Below are 19,841 nucleotides of genomic sequence, written 5' to 3' on the forward strand. Positions count from 1 at the left end.
ATGCCCAGGCAGGGCCACACTGTTATTTGCAGGGTCGAGTTTTCTTTTCTTGCTCATTTCCTAACTGTTCTGACAACTCATACAAACACCATCATCCTGATAAAGGAGCAGGGCAGCACTGTTTGTGGGAATCAGTCAGCAAGAGACACCTCCTTTCTTCTCCCAGCTTTCCCACCGGCAAGCAGGGTGGGTGTAGAAGTGTGCTGAAGGAGAGCTTTCCCAACAAGCTCCGACATAGGTGTTAAGTAACTCCCTGGATGTGCTGATGAGGAGGGGAACACATCTGATGAGTCGTGAATGAGCGTGGGAGCTACCCAGGCACTTCATGGTTTTTGAAAACCCACCTTTGGTTTCCCTGCATTGTATCTCACTGTCTTTGTGTCAGAGACCAGTGCCCCATCAGTTTGTACAGTGAGTAGCAGGCAAGAAAAGATGTGGATAAACAACTGGATGGACTTACTCAGAAGCTTTCTTTTGTTCTCTTGGGAATCTGTATGGCTTCGTAACTAGTATAGTGGGTTGTGTGAGTAGATGGGAACCAGCTGGAGAGCTGTGGGTAAATCTGTGTTGTAGTTTCCCCTTGTGTGAGATAGCGCTCCTGCCCTTCCTCATAGAGTGCTTTGAGATGTACAGATGATCAGAGCTGCATAAGACATTGGTGCTGTTATTAGGCATTGCTTTAGGTGTCTCTAATTGCACTTTTTTTGAAGAGCGGCTTGAGTAGTGCTTCCAAGGGCCCAATGATAAATCAAATTTTGCTCCTAGTAAATAACGTAGCCAGGCAACTCAAACCACTGCCATTTTACAGGGTGCTATGCAGCATTAAGAGAAACCCTTGCCTGAAAATAATTCATCCTACAAGGCTTTCAAAATACTAGAAAATGCTCGGGTTGCTGGATTAAAAAAACAGGACCCTTCCCCCTCCCCCCCCCCCAAACATAAAGGCATTGCTCTCTGCCATATGACCTAGTCAGTTTTTCATTTCTGATGAGCCACATTCATGGGTGCTGGGGAAACTTAAAGCTCATCGTACTGAAATAACTTGCAGGCCCCCAAAGAATTAAGAACAGGCATTAGGTAAAGAGTTAAATTACATCAAAACCGATACAGATTAACTGTGGGGTCATTCATGTACACATAATGTAAAGTGTTCAAACACATGGTCTGGTGCTGTTATAAGATTTGTTTTTCTTGTATTTGTCTCCTTAGGCCAAGTGTAGACTATTAAAGCTTGGATTCCCTGAGCCAATAGTAGGAATCGTTTTATTCTCAGAGACTTTGGATTAAATGGATTGGCACATGTTTTGTTGTACAGAGTGGACACATACTGGGTTTCAAGCACACCTCCTGCAAACTCTTTTGTGTAGACTTCATTAATATTCTGTTAATACAGTCAAGGCACGCAGCACTCAGACGTTTAAGCATATTGCTGAGCTCAAGTATGTGAATTTCCCCTTTAGTGTTCAGTGTGTAATGGTACACATGACTTTGTACCTGGTTGAACCATCAGAAGTGTTTTCATTTTTTATTAAATTGAGCCAGTATGAATGCAGGGAATTGAATCTGCTTCGCGTGAGAGGGTCTGTCCCAAAGAAAAATACTGATTAACGGGAGATCTTTGGGGTTAGCTAGCAGCATTTAATGCAGTCACCATATCAGATCAATGTGTCATCTACAATATGTTTGGCACATTGATCCAATCTGGGACCTCTTTGCATTGCGTCTCGTGCTTACCCTGTGCAGCCTTGAACCTAAGTTGGCACCTGTAAGCTGCTTCTGCCTATGCAGCACCTGGGATCATATTCAGTGTGGTCAAGGACTACTGTTAAACCCATCAGTGTTGTCGGTTTTGTCTCTCAATAGGTTCTCAGCATGGTGATCAATGCAGCTTACAAGCCAGGGAGTGTTTTACGAGAACTGCAGCTAGTGGAAGACCCTCAGTGGAATTTCCAAGAGGAAACACTTAAAGCTAAGTAAGTCTTCAGCGTGTGCTCTTTTATTTGGGAGGCTTCAGAAATGGAACTGACGGCGGCGGGGGGAAGAGAACAAAAGATTTTTTCTGTCGTGAGAGTTTTGCTTTTCTAATTATCATTCTGCTTCACTGAATTATTTGACTCATTCTATAGCAACTTAAGAAATGAAATATTCACCTGAACAGTTCATTTCTATTGTCTTTCTCCAAGCAGCCATCCAGATTTTGATGAAAAATGCCATGTTTATTCAGTGAAGTCCTGAGTTTTATGATAAGCTGTTCCTATAAGCTCGGCTATTATTGAATTAACTGAATTCCTGGCTTTCTAAATGTAGGAGTATTACTACTTTTCATATAGAGCCTGTCACTCTAATGCAGAAAAACCTGCAAGAATGAATGGCACAAAAAGAAGTGCAAACAAAATAGCAGGGACACAGTTTTAAGCAGGAGAGTGATTAGGGCAAAATACTAACAGATCTGGGATTAAGATCAAGATTTGAGGCCTTTCCAGAATATATGCTTCTCATCTAAGCAACACTTAAGAAAATTGTGTATCTAGCAAATACTCAATTTCTCTTTCCAACTTTGAAATTTACCCATTTATTTCTCCTTTATGTAATGGGCACTACGTTCAGGATGTATTTCAACACCTATTGTCTCTCTGAAAGAGGTGAGTCTCACCTAAGCTCTCTGCAGAGTCCCTACAAAGAGCAATTCTTTCCGCTTCAAGATAGATGTCAACAAATAGTTCTTTGAAGGCATCTCTCTCCATTGACTAACTTGGTTACCTTGACTTTTGGAGTACTGAAGTTAAATGCAGTGAATCTCACCCTTTGTACTGAACTCTGTTACTCCTTTTCAAATAAAAGCAATTTTCTTTTGGTTATTTGAAATGATTGACTGTCAAATATGTCACTATTGATTGTTATTGTATTTGATCTCTGGCCATGCAGATATTGCAGAAGGCTCATGTGTGCTCTGGTTGAGGGAGAGAATTGAGAACCTTTTATTCTCCATACTCAGAAACTGCTTTTCTAAAGGAGGATTACAATAAGAAATGAAAAGCTACTAGAAAATCCTGGTTTTTAATTTTCTTCTTTCACCCATGTGGAAAGTCATGGTTTTGTGTTTGTCAATTGAAATCTGAAAGTCATCCTTGCACATGCAGATTTTCATGAAAAACAAGTCATCCTCCATGACCTGATTTTCATTGATTCCAGGCTCCCACACCTTGTACTAGTAAATATCAGATAATGCACTCCTACAGGTAATTAGCAGTTGTGAAATCAAGTTGTAATGCCCCATCTTAATGTCCTGTCCTGCAAAGACTTGAGCTTACAGGCAGTTTTCCTATTAGCGGTATCCAAAATAGGACTTTGTTGGGATTTCTCATTTGAGTGTGGGGATCCGCCTTGTGCAAAAGCAGCAGTATCTAGTTCTTAAGGCTGCTACAATCCTTATTTCTAATGGGAGACAGCCTGGAAAACGTTTAACTGTGTTATCAAGTGCAGGAATGTCTTGTCCTACATAGTCAGCTATGTCTACAGCCCAGTCCACTGAGACTCCCGGCAGCTTGCTGACTTCAGGTGTGCTTACACCAGCAACACCAATTCGGTTATGAGTACATGAACTGCTAGAGATTGTCACTCATCCATATCACACCCCACTTATCCTCCCTCACTGTTGCCTGATGTGCTAATCATACTGTAAAAAGCACTTCCATCTCCGTTATCTTCGCCCATGACCCTTCTACCCATTTGTTCCTGTGTCTGTTTCCTCCTCCCCTCTATTTAGCAGGGCAGCCAGGCTGCTGGGACATGTCGTATATCCACATAGCCTGCCAGATAAAAGTATACCAGTGCTTTCCAGCAAGGAGGTTTTGTGTTTTATGTTGGTCAGCCAGTCACAGGCTGTGTACGTGTTCCTGTATGATGGCTACCCCAGGAGGCAACAATCTCAGCTCTTCAGTGAGTCAAGCAGCATCTTTCAACTTTATCAAGCCACAGAATGGGTCATTAGAGGCTCAGAGCTGAGACAGCATCTTTTGGAGTGACTTCTAAGCATAAAAGTGTATTCTCATTCAGTGTGGCATTGTCCTCTGGCTCCTGAGGAGACAGAGCGCATGGGGCTGGACAGCACCTTGTTGCTGTAGCTGTCTGGCTTCTGAGGCTGGAGCTGTATTCACAGAGCGGTGCTGGCTGGACATACCACCTTGCCTGCGGATAGTTTGAGTACTTCTACGAGTGGGTGACAAAGAGTTGACATGCCCTAAGACTGCTTGGCTACCCTAGGACTTCTTTCTTTTTTCCTTCCTGAGTTTGCTTGAGCTGCTTCATCAAGAAGCATACCGGGGTTTTAATTGCATTTGGTTGTGCAGAAGCAGAAAAGAAAACATGCTCATGAAATCAGATACCCTGGGATGTGCAAACGACACATGACATGTTACATCAGGTATGACAGTCACTTGTGCTCCAGAATCTTAAACAGAGACCCGTAACGAGCAAACGCCTGTCTACAACAACTTCCAGTTACACCGGCTCCCAATGGTGTCTTGCTGCTAATGATGACAGCTCTACAGCCAGCTGGAGCGCCTGTGCTGTAATGTGACGTGTCGTGTCACTGCCTTCCTTCTGATGTAAACTGACAACTCCTTGGATCTTGACAATGTTGTTGTTTGTTTGCGGTGACGGCTGCAGCAGGGTAGAGCAAAGGGGAGGGAGGAGGACAGTGAAGGGAAGGCTATTTTTCCCGCTGGCCCAAATGCCAAATCATGCACTGCCAGGAATGCATTATCTCAGTCCTAGGGCAACCTGCATTTAGTTTACTCTGCTGTCATGAGTGACCAGCGCAGAATCAATTACACTAGCCTTTCAAAGAAGATAAACAATTTAGATTGTCCGAAAAGATGTGTCTGCAATGCGTGATGGCAGTTGCTTCCCATCAGCCCTGCTGGCTCTCTGTGAAAATAGTCAAACTTGATTTATTGGTGATGATGAGTTAGAAATGTCAAGCCCAATCCTCTGAAGTCCCATGAGGGCCAGCCGAAGCTGTGGGCATTCAACCCTTATAGTTTTGATGCTTTAAGTTCAGTGCCTACATCTAGATTTGGCTTTCCAATTTTACATAAAATGCTTGAGGGACATTATGATTTTTAAGGGCTTTCATTCCTAATGGCTGTAAGTGGGGCTGTTTGGACTTACCCATTTTTGCAGGACTTTGGACATAAACAGTACCAGTGTGTGCAGAGTTATCTCCTGGATCTTGTATGAAGCCCAGTTAATCAAAATAAGAAAGATGAGTACTCCTGGACTCCTTCATTAAATGAAATTTTGAGACCTGCCCAAATCCAGTAGCTGAAATCTAGGAATATTTACCCCCATCACAGACACCATTGCTTATTTATGAAGCTGCATTTCAAAGAAAGTCTTTTCACTGGGATGCTATAGAAGACTGCCTTTCACTTGTGATAGGTGATGCTGAGGTGTTCAAAGTCTTCTTTGCCTCAGCCTTTGCTAGCAAGGGTTGCTCTCATGCCTCCCAGGTCCCTGTTACTGTTTGAGGGAATGAAGTGTTACCCACAGTAGGTGGAAAAGAAGGTAGAGACTATAAGCAAACTGGACGAGCACAAGTGCGTGGAACCAGATGGGATGCAGCCAGCTCTGCTTGAGGAACTGGCCAATGTCATTGTGAGGCCACTCTCTGTCATGTTTGAAAGTTGGTGATGATCAGGAAGGTTTCCTGATGTCTGGAAAGAGGCAAACATCACAGCCCTCCTCAAGAAGGGCAAGAAGGAGGATCCAAGTAATTACAAGCTGTCAGCCTAACGTTCCTGGGAAGTTTATTAGGCAAATCCTTCTGGAAGCCATTTCCAAGAACATGCAGGACCAATAGGTGACTGGCAAGAACCAGCGTGGATTTACGAAGGGCGAGTTGTTCCTGATATAACTGGTTTGATTGTTGAGGGAAAAGCAGTGGAAGTTATTTACATTGATTTTAGCAAGGCATTCAACACAGTCTCCCGTAGCATCCTTATAGCCAAGCTGTGGAGATGTGGACTGGACATATGTGTGATGAGTGGAAAGTTGGCTGGACAACTGGCTGGAAAGAAAACCCCAAAGGGCTGCGATCAATAATATGAAGTCCAGGTGGCAGCCAGTTATTAACGGTGCTCCTCAAAGGTCAGTACAAAGCTATACCTCATATGATCTGTTCCGTCTTCCGCATCAGCTCTGCCACATACTTCCTGAGGCACTGCAAGGGTGAATTAGTGTGATCAGGTGGCCTTCTGTGCCAGATACTGGAGACAGAAGTCATTAGCACCAGTGGAATAACTTAAACTCTTTGTTTCCGTAACCAGGAGGAGAATTAACAAAACATGTCCTTACAACCAGAACAATTCCAAGGCCCTTTCTGAATCCTGTCTTCAGGAGTACAGAATATCACTGGATGATTAAAGAGCTTTGGAGGAAAATAGCTACTACATTTTTATTGATTTTACCTAGACTAGGATTATTTGCAAAATCCTTGGTAGTCAACATACACTGAGTAGCTTCAAGGGTATCAGGGTTTTGATGAAAACTATAGGGTTTTCTGTCATTGGCAGTCGGAATGGCCCATGCAGGTAGAGTCTGATTCAAACACGATGAAGTGGATGTTAGACAATGTCTGCTGCTGTACTGGTAAGTTGCTTCTGGTAGGTGCAATGCAGAGAGACTTTGGTTGTGTGGTGTGAGTAGCTAGTGTTTCCCAGAGATTTCTCCTGTTCGGCAGACTTTAAGCTAGTAAGACAAATCGGAAATTTCTTGCAAAAGAATAGATGGGAGTTTTTCGTCCCCTGAAAGGAAATTGAGGCTTTCAGCCACTGAGTTGTTCAAAAGAGTCTCAAGGATTGTCAAAACTATGGGCTGTATCCTTATGATGAGGCTTTTGAAAATGAGGGTGGTCTCAATGCTCTTACCTTTTGAAGTGTCTTCAGCACAAGGCTTTTCATGCCATCAGACAGTGGTCCCCAGCTGGAGCTCCTAGAAGACATTTTATTCTCATGAACCTCTGATCTATTTTATCACCAAAGGAAGCTTCAACAGAAGAATGATATTGCCAGCAAAGTGCTATTAGCTTAATATTGTTGCTCATGGATCAGCAAAAATCCTGAGTATATTTTTCGTGGAAATAGTTTCAGCCATAAAGGTTTCTCCAATTCTGGGGATCTGAGGGCAGAGAAAGAGGGAGAGGAAAGGAATATTTCTGTGGCTCTGGCTGAAAAATCTTTTTTAAAAGAACAGTGATTTCTAAGAAAACTGAAGATGTGCTTGACACGGCTGTTTCCAAGTCTCCAGTGCTGCCATGCTGTGCGTGCAGGTTACTTACTGCTTAAAAGTGGTTGGGAAGGTAAGAGTCCTAGTATGAAAACATCTATAGGAATATCAGTAGTTGGTAATTTTTTGAATGATGCTAATGGAAGAGGGGTTTCTGATTATATCCAAAGGACCTCTTTTCACATGGCTGTGCTAGAACAGCTTACGATTACATTTGGTGGTGTTTGTGTTAAAAATCTTTAGTGTGTGAAGAATATGGAAAATATTAGTAGAATCTGGTTTATAGTTGAAAGGAGTGCTGCTGAGGCCCAAATAATGTAAAAACCACGACTGCGGCCAGTACTAACACCCTGGGTTATTGAGACTGATTGCTGCAGTCATATTGTTCTCCATTTTGCCATCCATTCTGTTAATTACTATGTGTATTGCATTCAAACCAGACTGTGAAATCAGTCGGTTGTTCATTTTCCTGGTTTCATCTTTTTTTTCACCAGGCACTTTAGTACAATGGGTCCTTTCTGGGCAGCCAAACACAATAGGAAGCACACAGTTAGAAGTAGTCAGCCATCCTTGAATAATACCCATCAGGCAGCTTTCTTAGCTTATGAGAAAGAAGATCAAGAGGCAATTTGATTACAGTGCTTTTGCAGGGAAACAAAACCAGATGCAGTCTTTTCATCCTAGCGGTGAAAGTCAGAACAAGGACAAATAAATGTAAGTTAAATCCAGACACATCCAGACATAAAATGAGGCAGAGGCTCATGAGGTATAGGTACAGGTGCTCCTGCTGCCAGGATTCTTCTAGTGTGGAGACCCTTGAGGGGAGGCTGATGCTTTTCTGGAAATGATGCTTTAGTCCAGCCAAAGTTGTTTGGGTTCAGGTGAAGGTAACACAATGAAATTCAGCAGCCTGTCACAGGAGTCAGACTTACTGGCCTAATGATCTAGGCCGTCCCTAAACTTAATGGCTCCTGGAGAAGTAATAAGGGCAGCAGTCTTTTCAAACACATTGAAAAGAAATAGAAAACATTTATAAGTAGATACATTTAAATGCCTGTGGAATTTGTTCTTTTGACATTAGGTATTGCCAAACCCCCTTTAGCTAGCCTGGCTGTGCAGCTATTTCATAGGGAAGCTGGAATAACAGTGCTCTGTATCTGGAAGGAACACTTTTTCCATTTTATGTCATCTGTCCAGGTCTGTCAGGATGCATGAAGAGTTGGCTAATTAAGTCATTCATTCATTCATTTAGAAGGATGAATGAATTCAGGATTGTCTCCATGACCTGGGGTCCTTGGTCAGGCACCAAATGGGGTATCACAGCCTGGTGCCTTGCAGAAATGCTCATTTAGGTTCTGGAATAGTTTTATGTTGAGGTGATAGTTTAGATCAAGTCTTCTGCAACATGATGGTTGGACTGGGCTGTTCTCAGACCCAGGTTTTGTTTGGGTACCTCTCTAAGTTTCAAACCCTTTTCCCATACCCCAGTGTTTACAGAAAGAACTTTTGGGAGGGAGAGCAGCAAAAGGTGGTTTCTCAGGTGCTTTGTGCAACTCAGTAAAACCTTCAAAGAGGGAATAGGGTCCGGGCACATGCTGTGAATTTTAACTCTCCGGCCACATCTCCTTTGTTTCACCTTCTCCTCCTCTTCCTCTTCCATATCTGACTATCAGCAGCTGATTCCCTGGGTCTTAATGGTCCCAGTCCCTGGGAACTGTGGGTCTTAATGCACTCACAAATGCTTCATCTCATTTTTCCTGATGACTGTATCTTTGTCTTTCATTGCCTCCCATCCAGTAATCTTTGTTTCACTGTCTCCCTCTTTTTCTTTTGTGTGTGTTACTTTTCTCTCCTCTAAGCACATTTATAATGCCTTAGCACCAGGCACTTGCGTGATTGTCTCTTGTCTTGCATTCCTCAGGATGGGTAAGAGATGTTTTAAAAACCTTATCTCACTGTTCACAACAGCTCGGTGCTGCTGTTTAATAAATTATGGGGATAATTGTTTTTTCAGAGTTCACATCTACAATGTATTACAGCAGGGATGTAACTGTATCTTTCTTAGCCATTTATCGCTCAGAAACACTTCATATAAAACACTGAAATAAATGTTTTAGTAGCACATGGATAACAAATTTAAGACAAACCTTTCATTGCACATTTCTGCTCTAAGCATTCCCTGTAGGAATCAGTTTTTAGGGCCTGTTGCTGCAGCCCCCTTAAACAACTTAAGAGACTCCTGGTTAGTTCCTCGGGTTTTGTATTGCCCACATCTCATAGCAGTGAAGTCATCTGGTCCCCATATGGCAGACAGTACAGTTTCACTCAGATGCTTCTACACAGTGCGTGTATCCCAGTAACCCAGTAACAGTTGGCACAACGAAACTGGGGGCTTATTGTGAGCTGGGACGTGATGTGAGAGCTGCCTTGAGAAAGATGGCAATGGAGAAGACCAAAGGTGTATTGGGGGCTTATAGAGACAGTCTCCAGTGCAGCCCACATACAGGGTGGTGACCAGAAAGCTCTGCAAGGCATATAAGCTTACCACAGATCAATATATGAGGAGAGACTACATCCCTCTCCCCAAAACTTTGCATCAGTTCATAGTGTGGGCATGCTGTCCTGGGTAGTATCCTCATCAAGCCTACTGTGATTTTTTTCTGTCTCTTGCTGTATCTACAGGTGTATCCAGTCTGCACATGCATTCCTCCCCAATCATGTCCACACCTCAGCTTCCAGGATCATTTCACTCTGCCTTTCCTTCTTCAAGTCCATCTGAAGTGGAGCCACTAAAACAAATAGACCTATTCTGCTTGCCTTCCCAAGAGAGACCATCTTCCAAAAGTCATTAGGGAAGATATCTCCCCAACAGAGGAGAGTCTGGTCTGTAGCATCGAAGGACATTGCTTGATTGGTGACATGGGGTCTTGTACTCTTTTTCTAGGTACAGAGGGAAGACATACAGGGCGACTGTTAAGATTGTGCGAACGTCAGATCAGGTAGCGGATTTCTGCAGAAGAGTCTGTGCAAAGTTGGAGTGCTGCCCCAACTTGTTCAGTCCTGTTCTCGTGGCCGAAGTCTGCCCGGAGAACTGCTCCATTCATACCAAAACCAAGTACAGTGAGTATTGGCCAAAATGCTTTGTGTTGCTACCTGGGAATCAGAGCAGTGGGAGACTGTGCATGAGATAGTGATGAAGAACAGGAGTTGCGTAATACATTAATATTGAGTAGGATTCATCTCATCTAAGAGCAGTTATTTAGTCCTGACCAGGCCACCTTAGGCTCCCTTAGTATTCTGTACAGAGAAATAGGCATCTCCACAAAACTGTCCATCTCACTCCATCCTAATACATGTTTGAAAGTCACTACTTTTTGGAAGTCTTGACTTTTCTTCACATGTGAAGTTAATATAAAGAGCATGTAAAAGAAACCTGCAATGGCCAGCTGAGATTTAAACTGCTATATCTGAGACACCTTTGTTAGGTGAGATGAATCCTGTCCTACTCAGGGAAGAGTTTCTGAAATATGCACCAGCACAGGCCAGTATCACAGTGCCAAGGTGCTGGAAGGAGTTTGGTAGCACTGACTCTCTCTGCTCAGGCTGTTTAATATTTAGGCATATTCCTGCCTATTCAGAAAGGCTGAAGTTAGGCATGTGTTCAACACTTGCTGTTGTCAATGTTACTCATATTATTGGCTCTTAAACAGGTCAGGAAAGTGGAAGTGAGTGCTGTCCTTCTTCCACAAAGGTTGCAAGAAACCAATATGATTGATTTAAACTAGTTAGCTTCTGTTTAGTGCCAGAGTAGAAGGAGAAATGGGCTCAGGGAGATATTCAGATCACTGAATATGGTTTTCTGTAGAAGTCTACACCTGAGCTAGACTCCTAGCTCCCACTGGTAGCAAACGGAGAGCTGGAGGAGTACAGCTAGGGGAGCTCCAGCTGAGATTGTCTCATCTCAAAGTTGATGGTTGTATGTGGCTGGATGAATTGTTACTCAAAACTCCATTGATTTGATGAAAAGCTCGGTTCAATTACAAACTTTGACATGGGTGCCAAGTGCCATTTTAGATGTCCCGGGATACCCTACCTGGTGAAGGGCAGAGTATCTGTCAGCCCCAGAGGATGCTGTAGAGCATGTCAAAAGGTACCTGACCCAAGCCCCTAATGTAACGTCAGAGGACTCTCTCATCCTGAATTTCAGCTTGGGCCAAGAAATATTCAAAGGTAATAAAAACCCATTCCTTTGTGCATTGAACATACATAATTCAGGATAGCTGACCCTCTCCACTCTCTGCTGAAAACATTAGCGACTGAAAGTGTATCTAAGACTTAACGTTAACTCTTGCAGAAAGGCTTTAGATCAAATCTGAAACTTGCTGGCCTCTCTCCTTCCAAATCACTGCTCGGCTTAGTGAAAGCTTTGCCTAAGTGCACATTGTAGGGTTAAATTCTGAACTCCTCACTCATCACCGATAAATGTGTATATAAGAGCTGTAACACTCTGTGCTAGTCCAAGATGACATATTTATACTGGACATTTTTTCCAAATCAAGATATTTTAAAGTTCCTTGTAAAAGTGCACCTAGAGTGCAGTACTGAATCAGTAGCAAGAAGCACGCCAAAGTTTCCTTCTCTCAACAGTTAAGTTTTTAATGGGTATTTTGCTTCATTCCTCCAGCTTATTATTATGGGAAAAGGAAAAAAATAATTAAGCCACCAATTGGGGAAAATAACAATATGAAAAGTGGACATGTCAAGCCAGCTAGACGCAGAAAAAGGCGGAAATCCATCTTTGTGCAGAAGAAAAGGAGGTCGTCAGCTGTCGATTTGAATGCTGCAGGCTCTGCAGAGGTATGTGTTGCACTGGGATGAATCAGCAAAAGCCCCCTGGTGCTTTTTTTATCCCCCCATCTGCATCTTCCTTTTGAGGGACTTCTCGGCAAACCCCCACACTTCCATCTTCCATTTTGAATACCTCCTTGCTACTCTGTTCTTCTAAGATCAGACTGGTTTTATTGGATCACTTTGGGGACTTTTACCCTTGTCCATTCTAGAGTTAGCAAATAGAGTTTTTGCTTCCATCTTCTTAATGCTCACTAGCTAACATGCTGTCTAATATTATATCTTTGTTTACTTGTGCTTCCTTATAAGCCTGCAGGCAGGCAGGTGAGCCTGTTAGATGCTTTTTGAAGCATCTAGCAGTGTGAAGGAGGACTGTGATCCATGTCTAAGATCTCTAAATACTATAATAAATAACAATAACTCTCAGGCCATTATGGTTTCAAGGGCTTTTATTTTTTCATTAACCATTCGTAATATTTTTGGTTAACAATATCAAACAATAAAAGTGCTAGAAACTTTAGAAAACAAGCAAATGGTGTGTGCCCCAAATATATGGTATTTGAGGCCTCAATCTTTCCAGCATACTATGTGATATGATGGCATCCCAGCTTCAGCAATGATTCGTGTCCAAATACAACCTGGAGCAGACTTAGTTCTGTGTGGACCGTTCCCGGGTGGTTTTCCCATGATAGTAATGACGAAGTTCACATGTGGTTTCCCTTCCTCAGCTGAGTGCCAGTGATTGCTGCTTTGTGCAATGTGAAATAAAACTGATTTACTTAAATTTCCTCTTCTTCAGCTGGAGGGGGATATTTTAGGCAGCTTTCAGTTGATTGCTCGCATCTTCATGACTTGGTCCTCATTTAGATGTAGTTCTGCTTCATTTCCTTAGATGGTACCCATTTCAAAGGAATTTAAACTGCAATAAACTCACGTTAAGCCTAAATCAACCATTAGCCAAGTTTTTTGACCTTTCAGCCAATATAACTAACTTCATCTAAAATTGTTCTTTCACTTAAGACCTCAGCATATGGCTTGGATGCATGCTCACACTTTGATCAGAGCTAAGCTGTCGAAGCCATTTGGGCCACTTGTGTATATATAAAGTTCAAAATACACAGCTTCCATCAGTTGGTGTGTGCTTGCAAGCTCTGTGTGACAGAAATAACAAGAATCTGGTGTAATATCCTTTAAATGGAAATTTGTGCTTCACCTTCAGCAATTTGGTGTTCAGCTGAAAGCAGGGAAATCTGGGTGAAATCGTCTGGGTTTTACAGAAATGCCAGCTAAGAAATCAAGTGCAAGTATGCACTTGTACATCTAGATATTTTTAAAGGCACCAAATTTTCCTTCCTTTCAATACCAGTGACACCCATGACAATTTGAAGCAAGGTGAAAGTTTAAATTCAAGCCTACTTCTGATTTTATTTCATCTCAAGCAACCCGAGTTTCATTTAATCCTTTTAGTATTTTCCATTTCCCCTTCTCATGCACATCTGCAGTGCCACAAGGTTTGAGATGCAAGCCCAACAGAGGAACATTTCATGCCAGATGAGTTATTGCCGTTGACCTTTTGTAAGAAACAGAAAAAGGATTTGTCCACCGTGTATTTTTTTCTTCTACATTTTGTAGCAAATCTAAATTGAGGGATAATCTACTTAGCACTGTAATGAAAAAGAGATAATTCAGTTAAAATAAATGTTACCCTGGACCGGCATGGGCACGGGCATGCAGTTTGACCCAGTGCCTTTTGATTTGCTGCTGTATTAATCTCTGAGCTTGGATGCAGTTTCACTGATGGTCCTTGTGCAGGAGAGCGAAGATGATGAGCCGGACGTGATGGAGGACGAGACAGGAAGCGAGGAAACCAGCTCAGAGCTCCGTGATGACCAGACGGATACCTCCTCTGCTGAGGTTCCCTCTGCCAGGCCCCGGCGAGCGGTCACCTTGCGGAGCAGCACCGAGTCGGACAGACCTCCTCCCACGGAGAGAGCCCGACGGAGTCGGAGACCGCAGCCCCACTCCTACGGCGAGGCAGAGAAGTGCGCACAAGTCAAGGAAGTGAGTATGTCCATAGGCTTTCACTCCCAATTAATAACAATATTCTTCCTAAATTAACCTTCAGTGCCAAGCCTTCCTCATCTGAGGAGGGCATCCCTGCCCTGGTTCTCCACACAAGGTAGTTTTTTTTATGAGAGCTTTTGGTTTTTTGCAGGAAGTTAAGCAAGAAGAGGAAGAGAAGCTCATCCTGGACAGTAATCCATTGGAGTGGACTGTAACTGATGTCGTGAGGTTTATTAAACTGACTGACTGTGCACCCCTTGCCAAAATATTTCAGGAGCAGGTAGAGGTCTTCATGTAACTCTTCTCTTTGTGTCTGCGGTGCTTACTCACATCACAAAAAAAAAGAGCAGCACATACCACCTTGCCAGCTGGGCCCTGAGCTTTGACAAAGAGATTATGATCAGACTTTAGATCCCCTCACACCAAGCTATAGCACAAATTTTGGCAAGGCATGGAAATCCTCGGAAACTTGAGTCAGAGCCTTGCCAGAGCCTCAGAGAGACCAGAAACACCCCAGCCACAGTGTTTGTGAAAAGCAGGAGGTTTAGACCTTTCTTGTTCATGCCAAGGTCCACAGCACCATCCTGGTGTCACATAGGCACCTCAGTGTACCAACAGATAGTGGTTATTTGGTACCTAGCAAGCTGTCTCTCGGGGCCCCATGGGTTCCACCCTGTTTTAAAATATCAGCCTGGGAAGCAGAAAATTGCTGCTTGAACCCAAAACTGCCTGCCTGAATTTTGGCATCGACACCTAGATGCTCCAAGTATGTAGACACTTACTTCCCATCTTCATCCCTCTGAAGATCTGGCAGTCAGGCCCTTGGATGACCTAATTTTAGGAGATGCCAAGCGTCTTCCCATTAAGCACGTAGGTTTGCAGGAGCAGAAGCCAATGCTTTTCATATCAAGTCAGTGTGAATGTGTAAAATTTATATAGAAACAGCCATTCCTTGGCTAATGAGTAACAGCCACTGCTGAAAGTAAAGGGCAGTGCTAAGACATCATAGCTAGGAAGAAGCAAGTGTGGTTAATTAGGCCATTGCCGATTGCAGTCAGTGGTATGGCCAACTGCACATTGAACTATCTCTGATTCTTCACCATGAATAACTCTGTACCCGACTACAGCTGCTTTGACTGGGAGAACGTGAAGTGCAAGTCTAGAGCAAGGCTGAAACACTCCATAGCAAGATGCTGTAGTCGCTGCGTCGCAGCGTGCTCCGACCATTTGTTAATCAGCCTGGAGTAATGCCAGGGCTTGAAAACCAACCCTGTCTCTCCTTTGCCAAAGAATTTTATAGGGATTTTAATCAAAAACAGATGACTGGAGCTTGTGATTTGCAAGAAAGCTCTGGTGCAATGGGCCATGCCATCAAGCTTCAGTGGAGGAAGAACCTGAGCTGTGGACAGTCATGATCAAAGCAGTGCTTAAGGTGTCCAAATCCTCCTTGTGTTTAATGCTACCTAATCAGGGCCATCCTGTGGAGTTTATGTTGCCTGTGAGTGAGAGTGCTCTTTCTGCACTTAGACTCTGATCCACCCTAAGGGGTAAAAAGCGGTTTTGTAGCCTGCTCGTCTGCATCTCAGACCATTAAAGAATAAAGAGGACTTGAGCTCTTAATTAAGAAGAGGATCATAAAGCCAACAGAAATGCCTAATAAAATAGCTTCTGTCTGGGGTGCTAGTTCATGGAGTTTGGTGCATAAATATGCCTGAGGGAGGGATGTGACCTCCTGAGGTCCCTTCCATCTTATACCATTCTATGACTCTGGGACATTAGAGATTGCAAGGGCTCCATGTGGTCCAGACCCCTCTGTGTTGGTTGTTCAGCAGCTGAGGTGGAACAAGGCAGGTCCTGAGTGGACCGGGTGACACGGCATGGAGCAAGGCAGATATAAACCTGTGCTGAGCAAATCATGGGCCAAAAGAGGTAGGGCAAGGGTCTGACTTAGCAGTGGGACTGGCTTCAGTTTCTCCATTCAGCTCCCTCCTGTGTCTCCTGGTGTGCTCTCTGCAGCCTCCCCCTTGCCTCAGTTCTCAGTCATAAAATGGGACTAATCACATCTCCGTGGACCCTGCAGAGCTTCTGTAGAAGGTGATCCAGCATTTCAGCAGCTGGAAGGCTTTTCCCAAACTGGGGGCAAGGTGAGAGCCTACAAAGACACACTAGGCAACTTCTGAAAGAGCGTGAGGTATCCCAGAGAAAGGAGATGGGCAGCATCAAAGTGGGAAAAAAAGGGCAGAGGACAAAACCACCTTTAATTTTCGAGGCAAACTTCCCTTCTTGCTTCTCCAGACCTGGTTATGCTTTCTGCTCTCCAGAGTCCACAAACAAAACCATTTTTCCTGTCTTTGTCTTCCCCAGGACATCGATGGCCAAGCCCTTCTGTTGCTGACGCTGCCCACGGTACAAGAATGCATGGAGCTGAAGCTTGGTCCAGCCATCAAACTTTGTCACCAGATAGAGCGAGTAAAAGTTGCTTTCTATGCACAATATGCCAACTGACTGCACTTCTCCATTTCTTTCTGTTCTCCTTCTTGTTCCCTCTCTTTTTTAACATTTCAACTTGTTCAAGGGTTTTTTCCCCCTATCTGTTTTCTTTTCCAAGAACACATGGAATTGGAAGCACTGGGAATTAATCTGTAGGGAAGAAAAAAAAAAAAAAAACACAACAAAAAACTAGCAACAAATTGAACTAATTTTTCTGTACTTGTAAAGCACACCGAAAGACTGCTGGCATCTCTCCTCATGAGCCTCGCCAACCCGTTACACTGTGGTGCAAGGCCAGCACGGATCAGATGCTTTGTTGTTTGTTAAAACAAAGGTACCGATGGCAGACACATTCCCAGGGAGAAGGATCGGACATTTCTGGATGGTGATGGTTTATCTAGGCCAATTTCTGGACATGAACATTTCTTTTGGCCAACTCTGACACATTTCTTTCATATTGAAATGTAAGTGATCATTTGTAGCATTACCTGGGGTTTACTGCAAATTTGATCTTAGTGATCAATGGGCTTTTTTTCTCTTGCCTCTCCAGTCTTACAAAAGGAAAAAGTGTTATACCAGTTGTACGCTGTTTGTTATTCCTGAGTGATTTATAAAAGAGGACTCAACCCATGGTCTCTGTACGGTATTGGACAAAGCTGCAGCAAACGGACAGGGGTGCAACAAGACCTAATGTGCAGTAATGCGTCCTGAGCCACGCTGGCTCTGCACGATAAGCTCAATGTCCCTGTGGTGGGATCTGTACAGTACTGCACTCTTGTACAGGAACATGCGTGAAAGCTTTCATAGTCAAGCCCATCCTCTTAAATCCAAGTCACTTGAAAGGCCTGACTTTAAGCCCCATGGGGTGGAAAAAAAAAAAGGCTGTTCAGATTTAATGATGAGACTGTTGAGTGAATGCTGGTTTCATTTGCACCTTCATGAATCTGGTTGATAGGTGGGAATAAAAAGCATCAGTGTTTTCAGGCTGCGTACACCAGCTGAGGATCTGGCCCAAAGCATTCTGTATAAAGCCCCCACATTGTCCCAGTGCCACCCTGGCCAGGAAGACTAGGGGCTTGCTTCATGCCAAGCAGAGTAAGCACCAGGGAGGGTGAAGAAATGGGTCGGACACCTAAGGTTTGCCTCAACTGTACTTATAGTAGAAGTATTTCCCATTTACTTTGCTGGGATATATGACCCCATTAGTCCCACATGTTGAGCCTGAATTTGCTGTAACTGAGCAGAGGTTGGCAGCATCACATTGGTGTAAAGTTCTCCAAAAACCAAGAACCAAACTGGGACCAAGTCTGAATTTTGCTCTGACTTTAAGGTGCAAGTGAATCCCTCCCGCAAAAAGTGAATTGGATGGTTCGTGCTGAGATTTAGCCTGATTTCATAGGAAACCACCGACTTTGGCAGACTTTTGTTCTCAAACCATAAACAGATTCCTGTTCCCTGGCCTCAGGGAATCCACCTTGGAAATGGTACACAGCTCTGTTACCATGCTGTCATGCCAAAGCCCACTCAGTGAAGACCTCTTCAAAAAGAAATGCCATTTCTAGCCCTAAATCTGAAGGCAGTGCTTATGGCCAGATAACCCCCACCTCAAACACGTACCATATGGTGACAGCAAACTTGGATCAGATAATCCTGTTGACCACCGCGTGCTCAGAAAAACCTATTGAGCGACACCAGGCTATAGTTGCTGCTTTCTCCTTCATCAGTTTCCTCCTTAATTTCTTTGGATTAAAGAAAGAAAGCCTCAGAAATAAATATTCTGGACTACATTTGTATCTGCCCTAGGGCATGTGTTAAGCAAGAAGTATTGACTCCATTTGCCATGCATCGCTGCGGACTTTGTAGTCTCTCTTTTGGTGAGTTTCTTGATTTGCCACTGAGGAATGTGATGGGTACAATCGCTGCAGGCTGGGCCAGATCCTGCCAACTCCTGAGACTTCATAAAAAATTTTCTTACATAGGAGATCAGCAGGACTGGGTCTGTTCTCAGCTGTTGTCTTGTACTGAAGATCTTGTTGTTCAAGTTTTAATCAATGGAAGGGAAAAGTGGTCACCTCTGCATCAAATGGTTTTCTTTTTGTTTCTCAGAAGTCCAGGAACAGGGTTCTGTAGTGGTGCCGACATTGAAAAACTGGGTTTTAGACTGGATTTCCTACTGACAGTAGCAGTGGACTGTGTCCATGCAACTGGTTTGATAACTACTTTGGATCCCTCTTAGGGTCCCCTAAAAACATTGCTCCTTGTTTCGTCTCTGAAGACAAAAGGATTGCGCCCAGCAAAATGAGAGCACAGCTGAGAAAAACATGGAGGGTGCTTTTCCCAGCTGCTCCTTGCTTCAGCCCAGTCCCTCCAATGGCTGGTATAACATCTGTCAGCAGGAGATAGCTCCCAAAAGACTGCTGTCAGGAGAACTGTGTATGAGGACATTTCAAGGAAGGGAAGCAGAATGGCTGTTTGCTGAACAGCATCCCAGCACTGATCTTTTACTTACTGCATCCACCTTCTTCTGAGCATCCTTTGCTGCTCCGATGTTCTTGGAGTTTCTGGCCACTGGGATTTGTCAAAGACATTTAACGCTTCTTGGGACATGTTGCAAAAAATGTCATTGTTTTCTCCATCAACCTTGTAACTGTAGATATTCTTATGGCAGCTAACTACTCACGGAGGCACGGTCAGGGAGCAGACAGCAGCAGACTCTGAGAGCAACAAGCTCTGATGTTGGCCAAACAGGGGATGTGTGAAGCATTGAGCTCAGCACATGGGAGTCTTTACTGATTGTTCAGGGAAGTTAAATCGTATTTAAAACTCACCTATTAAACAAAAAAAAGAGTTTTAATTTTGGCTTGCGCCGGCTCTTTTATTTCCTCAGGTTTCTCTCTCCTCACCATTTGTCTTTCAATTTATTGTTCTTCAGTGTCATCTCATTTATCGCTCTCTGATTTGGAGAAGATGATAACCTGAAATCTTTATCCTAAAATTACCTTGGGTGGTAAATGCTTTATTATTTCTTTTAGTCTGCAGGTTGGGAAGAAATAGGGGGTTGGGCTACTGTTGTCTGTTGCACTGATTGCCTTCCAGAAAAGCTGGATTTGAACTTCTTAGACAAGTGGAAAATGGACTATGCATAGTTTAAC

General features: G+C 43.5%; 1 protein-coding gene across 1 annotated transcript in view; it reads left to right on the plus strand.

Annotated features, from left to right (window-relative positions):
- Nucleotides 1–16,704, plus strand: part of SFMBT2 (Scm like with four mbt domains 2) — a gene marked incomplete at its 3' end in the record, with an annotated part of 113,390 nt that extends 96,686 nt beyond the window's left edge. The window contains exons 16-21 of the mRNA XM_082309130.1: nt 1,864–1,973; nt 10,232–10,407; nt 11,972–12,144; nt 13,948–14,196; nt 14,351–14,479; nt 16,564–16,704. Of these exons, the coding sequence (XP_082165256.1) occupies nt 1,864–1,973; nt 10,232–10,407; nt 11,972–12,144; nt 13,948–14,196; nt 14,351–14,479; nt 16,564–16,704 (978 nt within the window). The remainder of the gene's footprint in view (nt 1–1,863; nt 1,974–10,231; nt 10,408–11,971; nt 12,145–13,947; nt 14,197–14,350; nt 14,480–16,563) is intronic.
- Between the last annotated feature and the right edge of the window lie 3,137 nt (nt 16,705–19,841).

Source organism: Platalea leucorodia (assembly GCF_965183815.1).
Source record: "Platalea leucorodia genome assembly, chromosome: 4".
Taxonomy (NCBI): Eukaryota; Metazoa; Chordata; class Aves; order Pelecaniformes; family Threskiornithidae; genus Platalea; species Platalea leucorodia.